Source organism: Uloborus diversus, chromosome 1 (genome assembly GCF_026930045.1).
Source record: "Uloborus diversus isolate 005 chromosome 1, Udiv.v.3.1, whole genome shotgun sequence".
In the NCBI taxonomy this organism is placed as follows: domain Eukaryota; kingdom Metazoa; phylum Arthropoda; class Arachnida; order Araneae; family Uloboridae; genus Uloborus; species Uloborus diversus.
In genome coordinates, this window is record NC_072731.1 from 238,766,245 (window position 1) to 238,784,280 (window position 18,036).

At 33.2% G+C, this 18,036-nt stretch overlaps 1 protein-coding gene across 1 annotated transcript in view; it reads left to right on the forward strand.

Moving 5' to 3' along the window:
- The window catches only part of LOC129225971 (protein pangolin, isoforms A/H/I/S-like), a 238,450-nt gene that overhangs the window by 11,057 nt on the left and 209,357 nt on the right, over window positions 1–18,036 (forward strand). The window contains exon 2 of the mRNA XM_054860544.1: window positions 11,781–11,868. Coding sequence (XP_054716519.1) covers window positions 11,781–11,868 — 88 coding nt within the window. The remainder of the gene's footprint in view (window positions 1–11,780; window positions 11,869–18,036) is intronic.

Genomic DNA, 18,036 nt, shown 5'->3' on the forward strand with positions numbered 1-18,036 from the left:
CTGTGTGTAATCATGCTGTCCTTTTTAAATTGACCTTAAAAGAGAGGGGGCTGGTATTAAGAGAGTGACGCAGTGCTCCCTTTTAAGTGGGATATAGTATATCTCCAGTTTTAGGGGGGCCCGGGGGTTACTCCCCCGGAGGAAATTATCTAAAATGGATATAAAATTCTGCATTTTGAGGTCTTATAAGGGTTAATTGGAAATAATAGGCAAATAATTTCTTTTTAAAGTTTTACGCTTTAAAAGTGCTTTCTGATGCAAGTTAATACTTTAAAAGAAATGGTGCACTGATTTAGAGAATAGGTATCAAGAGAGTAACATACTACCCATTTGAACAATTCTTAATTTATACACTTGATAAGAAATAAAATTGAAGCACACTTTGTTTAGGAGTTTCAAAGACTTGTCTAATTATTTTCAAGGTTTGATTGGTTAGATTGGGTTTTTGGCTCAAGAGCCCTTGTAGGATATACTGCGCCAATTCTTTTCAGGGATTTTAGAACCTATTAATAATTTGCACTTTCCAGTCTCTGAAATTGAGTAGTAGATTATACAGTTGTACAGTATTGTTCAAACTTTGTAAGAAACGGCTATTTTAAGTTTAAAAGAAAAAATAAACTTTAATTTCCTATTCAAAAAAGAGAAATCATGATATTTTTTTTGTTATAAGATTTTGGAAGATAAGTTGTTACTATATAAACTCCTCCCAAAACTGGGGGGCATTGTCCCCTTTGCCCCCCCCCCTCCCCATAAATCCACCCATGCTCTTCTAAACTATTCAAAAACGAAAAAATAATGATTTTTTTTTTTTTTTTTGGAAGATGTGTTGTTACTACATAAAGTCCTCCCAAAACTGGGGGGGGGGCATTGCCCCCTCTGACCCCCCATAAATCCGCCCATGTTTTGATCACGCCTCCAACCCACCGACAAATACATACAACAGTGAATTAAATACAAAATGATCAATAGTAAAAAAATGCTTTAAAAGAAATCGTGTATAGATTTAGAGAATAGGCCATTTGGACAGTTCATAATTTATACACTTGATAAGAAATAAAGTTGAAGCACACTTTGCTTAGGAATTTCAAAGACTCATCTAATCCGTTTCAAGGACTTGAGAACAGTTAAAATTATTTAAGGCATTTAAATTGGCCTTTCCAGTCTCTGAAATTTAGTACTTGATTGTACTGTTTTACAGTATTGTTCTAACTTTGTAAGAAACAACTATTTTAAGCTTGGGGCTTCGGTGGCCAAGCGGTATTGCTCAGCAACTGCTTGCATGCAGAGAGGCACAAGTTCGATTCCCTACTACTGCCCTGGGTGTTCTTCTGATTTCCTTGTATTGTAATAAATCTGAATTGTGCTATCTATCAAATGTTTCTGAGCAAAAGTCGGACTTCCACCTAAAATGGGGCTCAGTCAAACGGAAGCCGCTCATATTAGCTTCAAAAGTGGATTAACGCCTCTGTTATTCATTACCTTGGGTGCTCCAAGGGCCATCAGGAACAACAACAACATTTTAAGTTTAAAAGAAAAAAAAAACTATTGATTTTTCATATCATTACAACAACTTTTTATTTTCAATTACAAGCAGTGCAAAAAACGAAAAAAAAAAAAAAAAAATAGAGGTTGTGTGTGTGTGTGTGTTTTTTTTTTCCTCCTTCTGGGCTGAACAGATTAACAATAGGCAGAAGAAGTAAGATAAACGCAAGTAATACAAAATAATTTCCAAAATTACTGCATTCGGGCTTAAATAAACAGCAATATATGAAACATGTGAGTCACAAAAATTTATCTCAAGTAATATGCTACAGAAACGTGAGAACCATGATTTTTATATTTTTGGTGCAGGATGTGGCAAGGAGCTAAATTTGACACATTTCGGCATTTCTCCCCCCCCCCCATTATTTGCTATAAATTTTTAAATTTATGGTTTGTATCCACACTTTTCCAAATTTTCAAGCACTTTAAAAGGAATTTATTTTTTCAAGTACTTTTCCTCTTTTCTTTAAAGAACAAATCATGAAATTTTCCGGAGTTGGGGGCCTTCAACAAAGCGGGTGCCCTCAACTATAGCTTGTTTAGTTTATAGATAAATCCAGTTTTGTTTTTTTTTTAAATCTTTGTTTTAGTTTCCAATTTGTTGAAACAGTCGTTGATTATTTTAAGTATAGCGGCTGATTACTTATATTTTCTCTCATATATTTGCTCTAATGGTTTTCAATTCAAAGTAGTCGTTTTCAACACATTTCAACAACCCGGTAACAGCTTCACTCTTTGTAATACAGTGTACGGTGCCCCCCCCTCCCCCATCAGAAAAGGACTGTCGCTATTCTCTTCATTTTCACTTCTAAACTGTTCAAAAAAAGAAAAAAAATCGTGATTCTTTTTTCTTTTCACATTTTTGAAGGTGTGTTGTTACCATGTATAAAGTTCTCCCAAGACTGGGGGCATTGCCCCCCCCCTCGCCCCCCCCCCCCATAAATCCGCCCATGTTCTTCCGCGCTCCTTATAAGCGAGGTTGACTGTATAAAAAATTATGGTATGGTATAAATATGAATAGTTCTTTTTTTTCAGTAAGTTACACCCTATAGTCAGAGCTAAGGCAGAAATACATGAAATACGCCGCCAGCTCAGTCATTTCATCCGAAGACTGCAATTTTGTGTTTATTAGCACCCATCAGCCCGGAATAAGAATGACTGAGATAATAGAGTGTAATTTACTGATGCCTGCCTTCAATCTTCGAGTTGAACTATTGCTTCGGTCACTTGTCTGATCAGTGCTAATTCTATATTAGTTACCAGTTTGTTTGGCACTCTTGGCTTCCTTAAGAGGTTTTCCACCTCCAGCTCAGTCACTTCCTATTCCGGGCTGATGAGTGCTAATAAACACGAAACTGCAGTCCTCGGATGGAATGACTGAGCTGGCGGTGTATTTCATGTACGAATAGTTTGTTAAAAAGTTGGTTTTCTTGCTTTATTTCATGTACACAAAATCGTTTATAGTAATTGTTCCTCCAAAAGGTTTTTCTTGAGAGTAGGTTTTAAACATTCAGTTCTTATGACTTAATATTTTTTTCGAATTTCCTTCCACTTTCAAATGAAAAGTTGGTTTTGAGACATATAGTTGGTTTCTTGGTTCCAGAGACGAAAGATAAAAAAAAATTACATCATCAGGATAGGAAAAGTATTCGACCTCACTAAAAAATTATTTAAATCAATGTTGGAAGAAATATTTAAGTTTCAGTTAGAGTATGAAAGAGGTTAAAAAGAAAAGTGCTGATTTCTCCGCCACATTTGCTTTGCAGTTGATGTGTTTTCCTATCCATAGAGAGAGCACCGTAAATTACGAGACACACGATATTACACGGTACCAAATTTGCGATTATTATAACACGGTTTCGATATTACACGGTACAAAACTTTAATTCATAACCACACGGTTTTGATGTAACACAAATTTTAAAAGAAGGAATTTAATTTTTGTTCAATACACTGTTGAAGTTGTATGATAACAGCTGTAATAAGTTTTTACTTTGTTTTTATAAAGCTTCTACGAAAAATTGTCTGTCTTGGGCTCAAACGTTAGGCTTCTCTGTAGAACACTAACTTTTAACTTTTAAATACATACTTACTGCTAAAATACTGCTAAAAATTTAATGGAAGTCCGTTGAATAAAAAAAACTGACGCTCCCTCCCCTTCTGAAGTGAAATGATAGTTTTTCTTTGTTTAAAACGCGTACACACCTTTTCAAAAAAAAAAAAATAAGTTTCTTTGGAATTTAAAACTTTTTGTCAAATCATTAAATTAGATTTACAGTTATTTTAAAACTCTAAACTCTATTTAGCGAGTGAAGCGGTTGTTACGGCAATTTAAAATATTTCGCCATATAAACAAAAAAGACATCAAATAATATCTTTCAAATGTAAAAATAATTCCGCGGCTCTATTGTTTATCGCCAAACTTGCCCAGCAACAACGCTATCGTAATCCATCCGTCTAAAAAAAATAATAACATCGGGGGAAAAAGAAAACATCCCGTGGAACATTCAAAAATCGTCGTCAGAAAAAAAGAAGAAAATGTCGTACATTTCACTCGGATAAAAACAAATCAAAAATTTCTTTTCTTTCAAAACAAATCGCCGAAACAATGAATTACATTAACGGTTGCCTTAAAACAATAATCCTAGACTGAACCCCTGCTCAGCGCCTAACGTGCCAAGCGACCACGCTACCGGAACCCAGCCCTTTTGCGAATGAAGCGGATGTTTTTTCTTTAGCAATAATAAATGTTTCGCCAAACAAACAAAAAGGTATAAGATCACATTAACAGTAGGTTTCAAATCTTTACTTATTAAGAGCTGCGTTGCTCGGCTTTGCCCGGTCTACCTTGAGAACAAAAATTGTGTCAAGTGACATATATTCAACAATTAATTAAAAGAATAACTTAATAACTTAAAGAATAACTTAAATAAAAGAAAAAAACACCATGCAAAATTACCCTTCCAAACAATGACGACAGATATTAAAATATTTTTAAGAAATTAAAATGCGAAAAATGGATTTTAAAAGCGTAACTATTTAAGAATTGAAAATGAGAAAGAGATGGAAATGAACGATGGATTCAAAAAGCGTAACCATGGAAACGCGAAAATAAAATGATTGAAAACCTGAATCAAAATGACGTATTTCGAAATTGATTTAAAAACTCTTGTAACTTTTTTTCCTTTGAAGATAGAAGCTAATTTTTTCGACCGAAGGTCGAGAGAGATCTGGAATAAAAAAATTCGCTTTTTCCAATGCTGTCAAAAAGAAAACTGTGGGACCATTCCCTCACTTTTTATTAATAGATTTTATGAAGAAAGTAGTGTCTAAATTTCAGCTAAGCCTAAAAAAGTTCGAGCTAAAAACGCAAATTACCCCCGCCGTAATTAAGTTAGAGCATTGAAATAAATTATTTAGAACGCAGAAAATTCTACCCTTTTTAACGATATATAATATTAATATGTGCAAGTAATTTTTAACCCCTTTAATAGCCAATATTAGGCAATTTACGTGAAATTTGGGCCTAAATTTGAATTAAAAAAAGAACTATTTATCGGATTTTTTTCGAAATATAGCCTATGTTACTCAGTAAGAAAGCACTTTTCATATAGTGAAAGAATTTTTCAAATAGGTGCAGTGGTTCCGGAGATTACCTCGAACATATAAACACACAAAAATCCGCCCTCTCTCTTTATAATATTAGTAATGATTTTTCTCATCAGTGTTCTAAAATTAAAAAGGTGAATATTATTTTGTTTCCAATGCATTGTAACAAAATAACATTAGGAATAAACATGAGCTAAGTTTGGCAAACGATAAATAAAAAATGTAGTCGAAACAAAATATGAGATAAAATAAATACATAGAATGATTCCTTTTATTTTATTTTGTTGTTGTTGCTCAGACGAACTTTATTGCTACAGAAAAGCTCAGATTTTTATTCTTATAGAATGCGTTTTGTTCTTAGTATAGAAAGAAAAGCGGATCAAGTTTTTTCTTATTGTTCTTAACAGTTTAAATTTGAGGTATGTAAAATAATTAAGTTTTATCGTTTATAACAACTCTTTTTTTTTTTTTTAAATCAGTGGGTCTTAGTATGTTCTTGTTGCTAGTTTTCGTATGTTCTACTGTTCTATTTCAGCTATTATAAAATTTGCACTTATGACTTGGTTTTGATATAACACGGTACACATTCCTTGATTTACATTATTTCAAGTTCTCATATAACACGTTTCGATGTAACAGGAACATAGTTTCGATATAACACGGTACACATTGACATGATTTATGATATGTACAAGATTAATATCAGAAGGGTATTAGTAATAGCAAGATCAGAAGCGTACTAAAGTATAGCGCTTCCTACCTATGATAATAACACCGTGAAGAAAATCTATGTAGATGGATCAAAATCGAAAAAAAGTGTAGAGTGAAAACATGCTGTTTGAACAACATGTTTTCTAAAAGCATTTGTAAACTGTTGCTTCTAAAATGGAAGAGATCAACTAATATGTAAACGAAATGAGACTAGAGAAATCGAACATTCAAAAAAGAAAAAAGGCTTTAGATAAAGTAAACCATAAAATAATAATAATAACAATTATTATTAATAATATATTATTCATAATTATTATCAATTAATAATAATATATTATTAATAATTATTATTAATATATTGTTAATAATTATTATCAATTAATAATAATAATAATTATTATTATTATTATTATGCTAATAGGAAAATAGGAAAGCCACAAAAAACAATTAAAACAAATATAAAAAGCACTTAACTTTTTTTTTCATTTTTAGCATTCATGTAATGTATTCATCGTCACTTTCACCAAAACAAAGAACAAATTATAACTAAATGTCTCTTCTCAAAACTTATTATTTCGCAAGTTCACGTACTTCTAAAAAAAAGCTTTAAAATTATATCTCAAATATTTAAGAAGCCACGAATTTTGGCACTGCAAATATTTATGTTCAAAAACTGGTCAGAAAAAATGACGTGTTCTCTACGTAAAAATAATTATTTCATCAGAGTAAATGTTTAGTTTGCATTCAAGTTCATAAACGAGTAATTCATTAGGGAGCACACTTAAATTAATATAGGAATTTTTATTCATATCAGCTATCGACGACGCATTGGCTTTTCTCTATTGAAATAAGTAACGGCACGAGTTCATTTTTTTCTTTATGAAAAAATAAAAGCGACTCTATTATGAGTTAATGCTATAAACTCTTCTAAAAAATTAATTCAATTCAAGTGTTATGTTTAATACTATCTTTCAGTTACTGGAAAACGCGTAATTAGTTTCTTTTTTTTTCCATTTTGCATATTTATTTTGTGCAGTATGCGTTACTGTTTTAGTTAATGTTTCTTTGTGTTTTTTCTTCTTTCGATTTTCGTTTATACATGTTAGTAGCTTTCTAAAAATTAGCAAAATTACTGCGCCTTAAAACGCTTTTAAAACATTGAAAATTTGTTGAAAAGAAAGAACGACTACTGAGTTTTCCGTCAATTACTTAAAAAAAAATTTTTGAATTCAGTCTTTCTTCAGATTAAAAAATGTTCCTTTCAGTTTTTTATCGTCATTCTACGTCACAAATAATTCATTCTTTTTCCCTTTTCTTTTAAATATATGAATATGTTGAAAGAGAGAACTAAAAATACGGACAAAAAAAAACTTTCAGTTCCCACTGTCTTTGAAATTTACTGTGGAGGAATAAATGTATTTTTTCAAATGTATTTTGCTCATGACCTGGCTAATCTTTTTAATAGTTTTACCATATAAGTCAGGAGTTCCCAAACTGGGTGCCGCGAATTGTCCCTAGTTACAATAATATGTATTAGAACTAGACTAGCGTGCTGTGAGAGAATTCTTCATAAGATGCCGTGAATCGGAGAATTTTGGGAACCCCTGCCCCTGATATAAGTGATTATTAATGTATAGTGGGAAAGAAGATTCGCCTGAAAGTATTTTTACAGTTATTTCGTCTTCGGTCAACGTGTGGAAAAGAATGAGGAAAACTCGTAACAGAGAGTGGGGGTGTGGTTATTAACATTATTTCTACATCATGCCACACATTATTTCTATTATTTTTCTATTTGTGTTCATCCATATTTAGGCTTGCCAGATTTCTGAAATGTTCAACCGAGACACCGGGTTCCCCCCCCCCTCGTCGTGAGTATTCAAAAGGGAACCAGGGGGAGATAGTAGACTCAAAGTAAAATTTTCTAACGACAGTGAAATTTTCCGAAACTACGAAGAACTTAACCCCTCCCTCCTCCCGTAAAACTTTTTGCAAAACGCAAACAAAATTGAAAAAAAAAAAAAAAAAAAAACATTTTGAAAGGGTTTTTTTTTTTTTCCAAACAGTTTTTCAGCTTTAAAATGTTTTGCCAGACCAAATTTTTTTTGGAAATTTCGGATCCCAAACACATTTAAAGGAAACACATCCTTTGCTGGTTTTTGGTTATTAGCGTGTTTTAGAGGGTAGTTCATTCTCAATGCTATGAATAATGACTAATTATGAGCCTAAACCAAAGGTAACAATGAATGACCCAAGCAGATAAAGTTAAACATTTTATTTCTTAGATGTAAAATTAATATAATAAATATTATATTAATTTTACAGTCTATGTTTCAAATGACAAAATAATTTTCCAAAATAATCTTCAACAGTTAATTATTTGTAGACTTTTTTGGTTATCTAATCAAATTTATCTTTTTCCGGGACATAAAGCAAACCGGTTGGGACGCTGGGATTTTGATTGAAAACCGGGACGTCTGGGAAACCTATCCATATTGTTTCTTTATTTCTTGTCAATAGTATTGGGATACTGGAGTTCAAACAAATTACTAAAATTATGAATGAGTTGTATCAGGGCCGTATGCAAGGGGGTGGTTTATAGGGTTCAAACCCCCTCAGAAATTTTTCATCCAAAGAAATGCTTTTCATTATTTATTTATTTATTTATATTTTGGTGACAAAAGTAATATTCTTGTTTTTATTACGTATTATTTCAATTTTATTTGGGAATTGAATTAGTATGACTGAAAAATTGTACAAACTCATTGTGTGTTTATGGTAGTTTATGGTAGTTATTGAGAAATTCATTTATTATGTAATAACATGGCGATTTGTAAGAGCAGCCCCTCCCTCCATTTAGGTAATCAATTGCAACAAAAATCAACAAACCAAATTTGATAGACCATATAAATGTTTTAAAAAATGTGTTTCGTGAAACCTCCTCCGAAATAAAAGTCTGAGTTGTATTGTCGAAACGTAATATCTTGGAGCTTTGGAAATTTGAAAGTAATTTATTCCGTTCTCTGTTGTAATGAAAGTACATGATAATTCGCTCCCCCTCCTTTTGCATCAACAAAGGTAGCCAAAAGTTTAAGACTTCAGATTCATGGAATTTCAAGGGGAGACCCATCGAACTTACCACCACTTCTTAATATCGACAAACGTAGCCAAAAATTTTATTTTTAAGGCTACATTTACAAAACATTTACTGGGGAGAACCTCTGAAGTTTCTCACTCTTTTCAGAAGTTTTAAACGTCCAAAAAAATTTGCACTCCCTCCCTCCACCTGTAAGCTCCTGTCGCTAGACCACTGACTTGAACTAAGACATCAATATTATTTAAATTAAGGGGTCATCATAGTACCTTTCAAGCAATTTTTTTCAATTTAAGTAAATTATATTTTTCGTTGAAACCATAACATGCTTGCTTACTTTGTAATCAATAATTTATTTTAAAAATTTTAAAATACTGCTTACTTTTTTCAAAAATTCAAAACATTTGGCTTTTTTTGTTTTTAAACTAATATGAAAAAAGCTTTTGCTAAACGATCACAATCACCATCTCTAAAAATCTGTGCATTCATTTGCTTTTGTGTTTACTAGAAATTTTTCTACGATCAATTACGTAAAAAATCGTAATTTTTTTCAAAAAAATTTGGTTTTGAAAGGTATAACATGCTCTAAACATTTGAGTAATTTATAAAATGCTTATCCAATGCACAATTTTGTTAAATATATTATCTTAATTGCAAAAAGTATTACTTTAATGCTGTATCTTTAATAGAAAAAAATCCTTAGGGATTCTTATGACACGAAAACACACACACACACACACACACACACACACACAAAAAAAAAAAAAAAAAAAAAAAAAAAAACGATCATCGAGAAAAATAAAGTTAAAGTTTTCTTTTTGCATAAGAACATATAGCGAGCATGACTTAAAACCACTCATAACTTTTTCAATATTTGAACTAAAGCAATGAAACTTTTCTCCTGTTTTTGGACTAGTGTTTAGTTTTGAAATAAGCTATAATTTTTTTTTTTTTTTTTTGATCGTTTGGTCATTTTTGAGGTACTGTCGTAACCCCTTAAGTTTAAATTCGCCGATGCATTGATAATGCTTTGAAAATCTTGTTACCAAATTGCGCATATCGCAGATGCGGTAAATGGTTTTTAAATATTTCATTACCATGCCACACATAATGTTTCCAATTACTTCTAACTTCTGCTTTCAAGAGCATTTCCAAGCCTTATTTTCTAATAAATGCGCTCTACTGAAACCCTATAGGTTGTGGTTATGATTATGAGTGACATTCCTTCCAATCTAAAAATGCCCCCAGGGTTGAGAAAGCACGTTCCACTTTAAAATATGCAATTTTGTAATTCTTCCGGCAGTTGATTAACAATGTTCTGGTTTTGATCGATCGTTTTTTAATGGCCATTTTCGAAGCGTCACGCACTTTAATGATTTAGATGAAAAGTGGCAACACCTATTTTGAAGTTTCTTTCCTTCGAATAGGCTATTAACTATCTTTATAAAAGAAAGGAAAAAATCATTAGTTTGAGAGAAATGTAACAATTATTATAAGTGAGCGTGTGTCGCAAGTATTCAATTTACTTCTAATAAAAATGCGTTTTTTTTTGGGGTTTTTTTTTTTTTTTAATGTACTTTATAGTTTTATAGTGCTTGCGCATCCTGGAGTCTATTGCACAGAACGTGGGCAATTAGACAAATCCTCTTTAAACTCTTTCCTCATCTTGCCAAAATTAAATAGATTGATGGGGGCTACGCGCAGAAAGAAACTTGTTTTATCGAGCATATTAATGGGCGCATATGCGTATAATTTTAGAGAGGGTCTACGAAAATAATGTTTCAAGGCTTCAAATCAAAGGAAATACTTTTAATTTTCTTCGGTTCACAAAGTACATAAAAGTATTAAATTCGTTTCATTTTGGAATTTCGATGAACTTTACCATTTTCAGAGAATTTACATTTTTGTTTCCTTAGAAGGCAGGTGGAGATTTGTTATCTAAAATACGTACATTGTTTTAATTTAAAAAGCAAATTCAATGTGGATTAAATTTATTAAGTTTAAAGTAATTTTTTTGCAGTCATGCATTAATGGCTTACGTTGAAATATTTCGGTATTTATACTCAAATTTTCTTTTAAAATTCTGATGTGTGGAGAGGGAGTTCCCCTTTGTGGGCGCATGTTTACTATTTTTTATTTGGATAAAGTAAAAAGAAAAGTGTTTCATTTGTTATTTTAAACAAAAGTTTGAAAAGCGTTTTGCTTATTTTGCCCTAGAACAAAAAAAAAAAAAAAAAAGTTTCAAGGTAAATATAAAAGGAGAGAGGGGATGGGGCTCAACGAAGGAAGAACTACGGGTTTTCCACTATTTCATAGCTGATGAAGTTCTTCGAATGGTGAAAAAAATGACTTGAAAGATTGTCTGCAAATGCCGAATTGAGCAAAGACTTGACTATAGATGAGAAAATCAATTAACTTCGTCCCAACAAGAACTTTTATAAACAAAGAAAATATGAACTATGACTTAAAATGATTTTTGTTGAAAAATAGACATTGCAAAATGAAGCAATTAAGTGACTGACCCCCCCCCCCCTAAACATTCCTGTTTCAATTGATTCAAATTTCAAAATTTCATGGGACAGATGGCAGGATATTTTTTCTCCTTATTCATTAGCATAATTATGCAATTATATAGCTGAAATTGTTATATAGCTATTGGTTGTATTATTTGTTCATTTTTATCAGTTCAAAATGCATAATGCAAACAAATCACCAACGACCTTAGGTACATTGCGTGATGCTTTTTGACTTTAATGTGCAGTTTAGAAAATTTATTTCAGTGACTTTTTTTCATATAACTGACACACATTTTTCTCTTATATTTCAGGAAAAAAGTTCCGAGGTTCCATGTCCAAGTGATTATGGCTCCCCGAAAAACTCGGATTTATGTCGACCAGACAGTGCTTCGCATTCCGGTAAGAGCAAAACATCTTTCTCCCATGATATTGAATTGAAACTTTGTGGTGAATCTCTTTTTTGCTTTTACGATTTTTAAACTGTTTAGTCGCCTATATGTAAAAACTATGAATAATACAGTTGCTTTCCAAAGCTTTGAATCCAATTGGTGTTGCTTTTTCTCGTTTAGTTTAATCTAGTGTAAATTATATCTGACATCCCTTCCTGGAAACATTCTGATATGAAAAATGAAATGCATGCCAAATTACAAAACAAATTGGCTGATTCAATAACGAAATGTCTCGGAATTGGACAATAGGAGGATGGGCCTAACCAACCTGCTTGAGCAGTGTCCTCTGTGGCAGCAAGGGGAAAAAAAAACAGTTATTTATAATATTTTAATTGCACTGTCCATGCCAGACATACTGCACGCTCGTAGTAAAAACACAAATAAGTATATAACAGCATTTGATTCATCAAAAATTTACTATTTTCTAATTTTCTTTAAGGACCGTTCACAAATGTCATACTTTAAGGGGATTGGGATTTGTGAAATAGTGAGTTTGCCACTAAGAAGAGACATCACGCAATATTTTTTTAAAATACTAATTCACTTAGGAAAAGCAACGTGACATGTCACAAGGGATTGTAAGAGTAAGGTGAAGTGGGACACTTTAGCCGCGTTCGCATGAAGCGTTTGTTCCTTGAAACAACCGTTTCAACTCCAAAAAAGAAAAAAAGGAGTTGGGAAGTTTGTACGGCTGTACCCAAGAAATCTGTTTTTCCCAGCATCCTTAGCGGCTATACTCAGCAAGCAAACAAATTTTAAAGCAGGTTTTTTTCGGGGTAGAAAACGGAAATTTTGTTACAGGGAGGGGGAGGGGACCAAATGGTTTATGAAAGTGTAACATCATTTATGGACTGGCCGCTTTTTTTTATCCAAAAATCAATTTTGCACCCTTGAGAATCAACAGTTAGCTACTAAAATTCATTCTACTAAGCACATTAAATTTTTTTTCAACCAGAAGATTTAGTTCTGTTGGTAGTAGGAGTGTAAACACCTACATCCAAACTCTTTACTTAAGTTTTTATTACTACTAGGAGGCATGCTGTACCACAACTAATTTCATGGAATGCTATGCAGCCGTTTAATACGAAAGTCGTCATAATTCCGTCATATGAGTACACGTCTTTCTGAATGCACCTCAAAAGAGACATGAAAGACAAAACTCCCTATGCGGTAAAAGTTTCAAATAGAGAACTTATTCAGGGCCTGATTACTGAAAAGGCCAACTAGGTCATGGCCTAGGTCCCTGCTTCTCAGGAACATCCAAATGACTAAAATTGTTTAAGCCAATGGCAAAAATAGTATGGTTTGACTGCAAGAGGCCCCACAAAAAGTTCTTGGTCTAGGGCCTCTGGAGATCTTAATCAGACTCTGGATTTAGCTCTGGCGAAAGCAGGAGTGTAAACGGCCGCGTCCAAATTTGTATCTTAAGTTTTTATTCCCACTAGTAGACACGTTACACCACAACTAACTTCAGGGAATGCTTAGCAGCCTTTTAGTACGAAAGTCGTCGTAATTCCATCATATGAATACATTTTTCTGAACACACCTCAAAAGAACCATGAAAGACAAAATCCTCTTTGTGGAAAAAGTTTCAACCACATGATTTGGTTCTGTTAGAAGTAGGAGTGTAAACTCCTACGTCCAAATTTTTTATCTCAAGTTTTTATTCCCACTAGGAGACACGTTACACCACATCTAACTTCAGGGAATGCTAAGCAACCTTTTATACGATACCTTTTAATTTGTCATAATTCCATCATACGAATACACGTCTTTCTGAATACACCGCATAAGACCCATGAAATCCCTTTTGAGGTAAAAGTTTCTGGTTCATTTTCAATATGAGACCCATCTCGAAGTGGGACTTAACTCTTCCGCCCCTCAGTTTTGCACCGTTGTGTCTCTTCACAGACGCACTGCGGGAGGTCAAGTGACACCCGAAGTCTGGCGCTTCTTGAGACATCGTTCGTCTTGGCGAACTTGACATAAGCATTTGAACCACCTGACAAGAGTAATCTTCTTTTAACTCTCCGGGGAAGCAGGGTTGAAAGGGTTTCGAGACCGCTTTTCTTGCTCTTTTCCTCGGTGTTTGCTTTAGCCACGCCTACAGCACAACACGAAATTTACTGCTGAATGGCAGGCATTAGGCAGGGACGGGAGATATGTTGTGTGGTTGTGTTGTGGGAAGGAGAAGAATTATAAAGAGAAGTAAATTTTGTCTAGTGTTAAAGATGAGTTTTTTTTTTTTTTTTTTTTTTTTTTTGTGTTTACATTTGAGGATTGAAGGATTAATGACAAAAAGTGGACTAGATCTGATTTTAAAAAGTCTGAATTTAGTGATCTCGAGAGAGAGAGAGAGAGAGAGAGAGAAAGAAATATTTCTTGCATAATATACTTTTGAAGTTTTCAACGTTTTAAAAGAGAACAATGCAATCTCATTTACTTTTTTTTTTGAAGCTGAAAGTTTAAGCCGTTAAACTTCTCTCTAAGTATAAGAATAAGTGAAAAATCTGGAGCATGTTGCTGTCAGATATAGACGTCAACTGTATAAAAAGTTAAAAATTTAAACCCGGAACTAAGTTTACGTTCCGAAATATTTTTTCACATTTCTTAAGTAATTTGTTTTGCTTAAGAATTTGGTTTTACCTTTAAAGAAATTTACTCATTTTGAGTGAGATCAAAGAAGAAAGGATATTATATGGTTATAGTTGCAGTGCGTAGCTATATCGATTTAGAATATTCCTCCCCCCCCCCTTTATTTTATGTGGCAGGCATTGATTCTTTTCATATGAAAAACGCCGAGAAGAAAAGTTCGTTAACAGTGCTCACTCAGGGGTGTCCAATACCCCTCAGGGCAAGGGCGCACCCCCCCCCTAAATATAACAAAAAACCCCCAAAGGAAGAACACCCAGAAAAGTGGAAAATACCCCTCAACTCCCCTAAAAATTTCAATGGCGCAGTCTGCGCTATGACCCACCCCCCTCCCCCACCTAGGTGGGCACTCCTGGCTCACTGATTAAATTTCAAACATGTAAATGTAATTTTATCTTTAGTTCAAGAAAGTGCTTGTCGTAGCTTTGTGCATTGAAAAATAATTTCTTATATGGGATCTGTTATCTTTTCATGATCAACAGTGGCGTTGTAAATTTTAATAAGTATCTGCTTTTTAATATGAGGGAAAAAATGATTCAATACAAAATACATCGTTATTTTTTTTTCTTTCGTTTTTATGGTTATGCAAACAAATCAAGCTAAAACTTGATATGTTAGAACAAGAAATTAAGTCCTCATTTTTAAAACTTTTTTTTTTTTTTGATCAATTATAGACGTTTATTTTTTAAATTAGAAAAAAATGTTATTCAGAAAAATAGCGAATTCATTGACTTTTTCCTCGAATTACTTTTATATTTTTCTAAACACTGACATTGGATAAATAATGCTTTATTGTTTTGATCTGTATTACAGTACATTAATGATTACGCGTTAGACTGTCAAATAAATTTCTCTTGTAGTCAACAAATTTTAACATGAAATTTGTTTAGCTAATGAGTTAATCTTTACTGGAGAATTTTTATAAACACTTTTAACATAGTTTAAAAAATAAGATAGTTTCAAAAAACATATCAAAAAATAAATAAAATAAAAGAAAACTTTATTTTTATCTCTAAAAGCTTGATTTAAATAATATAATTTTGAAAAGCAAGATCATTGATGTCCTGTGTTTACATTTTATTCTGCGCTTTATTTTAGCTCCATTGCAAACGTGTATTTTTGTCGAAAGATTCGGAACATTCAATGAATGTTTTAAATAGGTATTTTTTTTTTGGGAATTTCTTTAGAGTAAGAAATAAAATTGATTCACTTCGCGAAATCGAGAAATTAAAGAAATTTTACAGATCAACTTTTCCAAAGAGTCAAATCTTCCATGAAAAATTATCAAATAGAATATATGTTTCGATGCCCACTTCCAGAATAAAACTTCTTAATATTTTTCTTTTTTACTGCAAATTTATCAATTTCTTCTCTTTGTGGATAATTGTGAAAAGTCATTTTCAAACTCACTTCTTGATATGTACATTGACATGTACAGTACACTGATACGATTGCTGTGAATTCATTAAGAAATATGTCTTCACAGTTTGTATTGGAGCACTCTGCTTTTAAAAAACTTAGCCAATCATTTTTCTAATTTTAAATCCAACAAATTAATGTCAAGCAATGGTTTAGGGTTTCTTTAAACACCTGGCACGTTTTGGTGATATATCTTGTCTATTGAACATGTAGCTCTCTGGATGTTTAGGGTTCTTCGCGAGATATCTCTTGTCCACTTAGTATGTAACTTTCAAAAACATATTTGAGGTAGTGCGAAGCAAAGAAATATAAGTAGACATTTTTAAATTTTTGAGTAAAACGCATGCAAGCCTCAAACTCTAAGTAGGCTTTTACCTTTCATTGATTTTTTTTTCGTCTCAAAAATCATGCTTATAAGCAGCATTGACCACGTCTACTATAAAGCAGAGAATTATTCCTATTACGATTTGCAATAGATATCAAGATAGAAGGACGATTAAGATATCAGGAGGTCCTAGGTTCAAGGTACTGTTTCGGGAAGTCAAATATTAATTTTAGTCATTGGCTCAGACAATTTAAGTTATTTGGGTGCCCCTGAAAAGTGGGGACCTTGGACCACAGCTTCGTTGGTCAATTAAGTAATCAGGTACTAGTCAGTTTTAATTTTTTGGAACTTACATCCCCTTTGCTTCTTCGTGCTTAATTTCAAAAAATTAATTTTTACGAACAATATTTAGTGATTCATTTTATTTTAGTTTATTTCTGAGTTCTCATAAAAATATAATTTAAAAAGCTAATTTTTTTTATCTTCCGAAATGAGATCGGATACGACACACGACATCATTCCAGTTCGGGGATGAGCGTCTTCGGGTTAAGCCAACGATATATATATAAGTTTCCGTCCACCTGTCCCCGTTAACCATGTCATCGCGGGCATTCTCCAAGAGCTGTAATTCTGACAGCCACCAAAAGAGTCGCACTCCGCCACCCCGCCATCCTATAGCTACAATCTGTCACTCATGTATACACAAAGCGGGGAATGTGTACTCGCATAAGCAGCTTATCTTGGAAAGCTGAGGAAAAGGCGAAAGCCCCCCCCCCCCCTTGAGAGGCAGGAATCTCGACTTCTCCCGGTTATCGGATAATCCACCTGCGACAGTGTCATTCCCTTACCTGAGAAGGGGGCTGACAAGCTTGTTACGAGAGGAGGAAAGATGCTTACTTTTGTGGGTTGGTTGTCTTCCAAGAGCATTGTCCGTCCTTTTCACTCTTTTGATAGGGTCGCGGGGTAAGGGCTCCCCGTTCCGTGAAACGAAAATTTGCCTGCAAAAAAAAAAAAAAAAAGCGTATTGAAATGAAGGAGTTGGAAATAAATCAGGTCACAGAAAACATAAATTGTGCCTTGAAGTTTCATCGACTTCCAAGTGTATTTCAAGAATGTTTAACTGAAGGTTCACACAAAACTTGGTTGAACACACATTTTTGATTAGAAGAAAGGAAACTGGGGGTTGGCAAGCGTGTTACGAAATAGGAAAAGATGCTTACTTTTGTGGGCTGGTTGTCTTCCAAGAGCATTGTCCGTCCTTTTCACTCTTTTGATAGGGTCGAGGGGTAAGGGTTCCCTATTCCGCAAAACGAAAATTTGCCGGGGGAAAAAAAATACCATATTGGAATGAAAGAGTTCGAAATAAATCAGGTCACAGAAAACATTAACTGTGCGTTGAAGTTTCATCGACTTCCAAATGTATTTTAAGAATGTAACTGGAGGTCCTCACAAAACTTACACAGCTCTTTACACATTTTTGATCAGAAGAAATAGAAAACAAATCAAAAAACTAAATGTAACGAGATTGCGTAGTTTATCTAGTGATGTGCATATTTTGCCACATCGGTAATAGAAATTTTAGTTCAAGGCAATTAATTAAAGATCAGGGTGTTGAAATCATTGTTGACAAATCTTCACCTTTTTAAGCAGCGAAGGAATGATTCTTCGTGACCTATTTAGACACATAAAAGTTGTAAGAATTCTAAGTGAATTATATCGCAT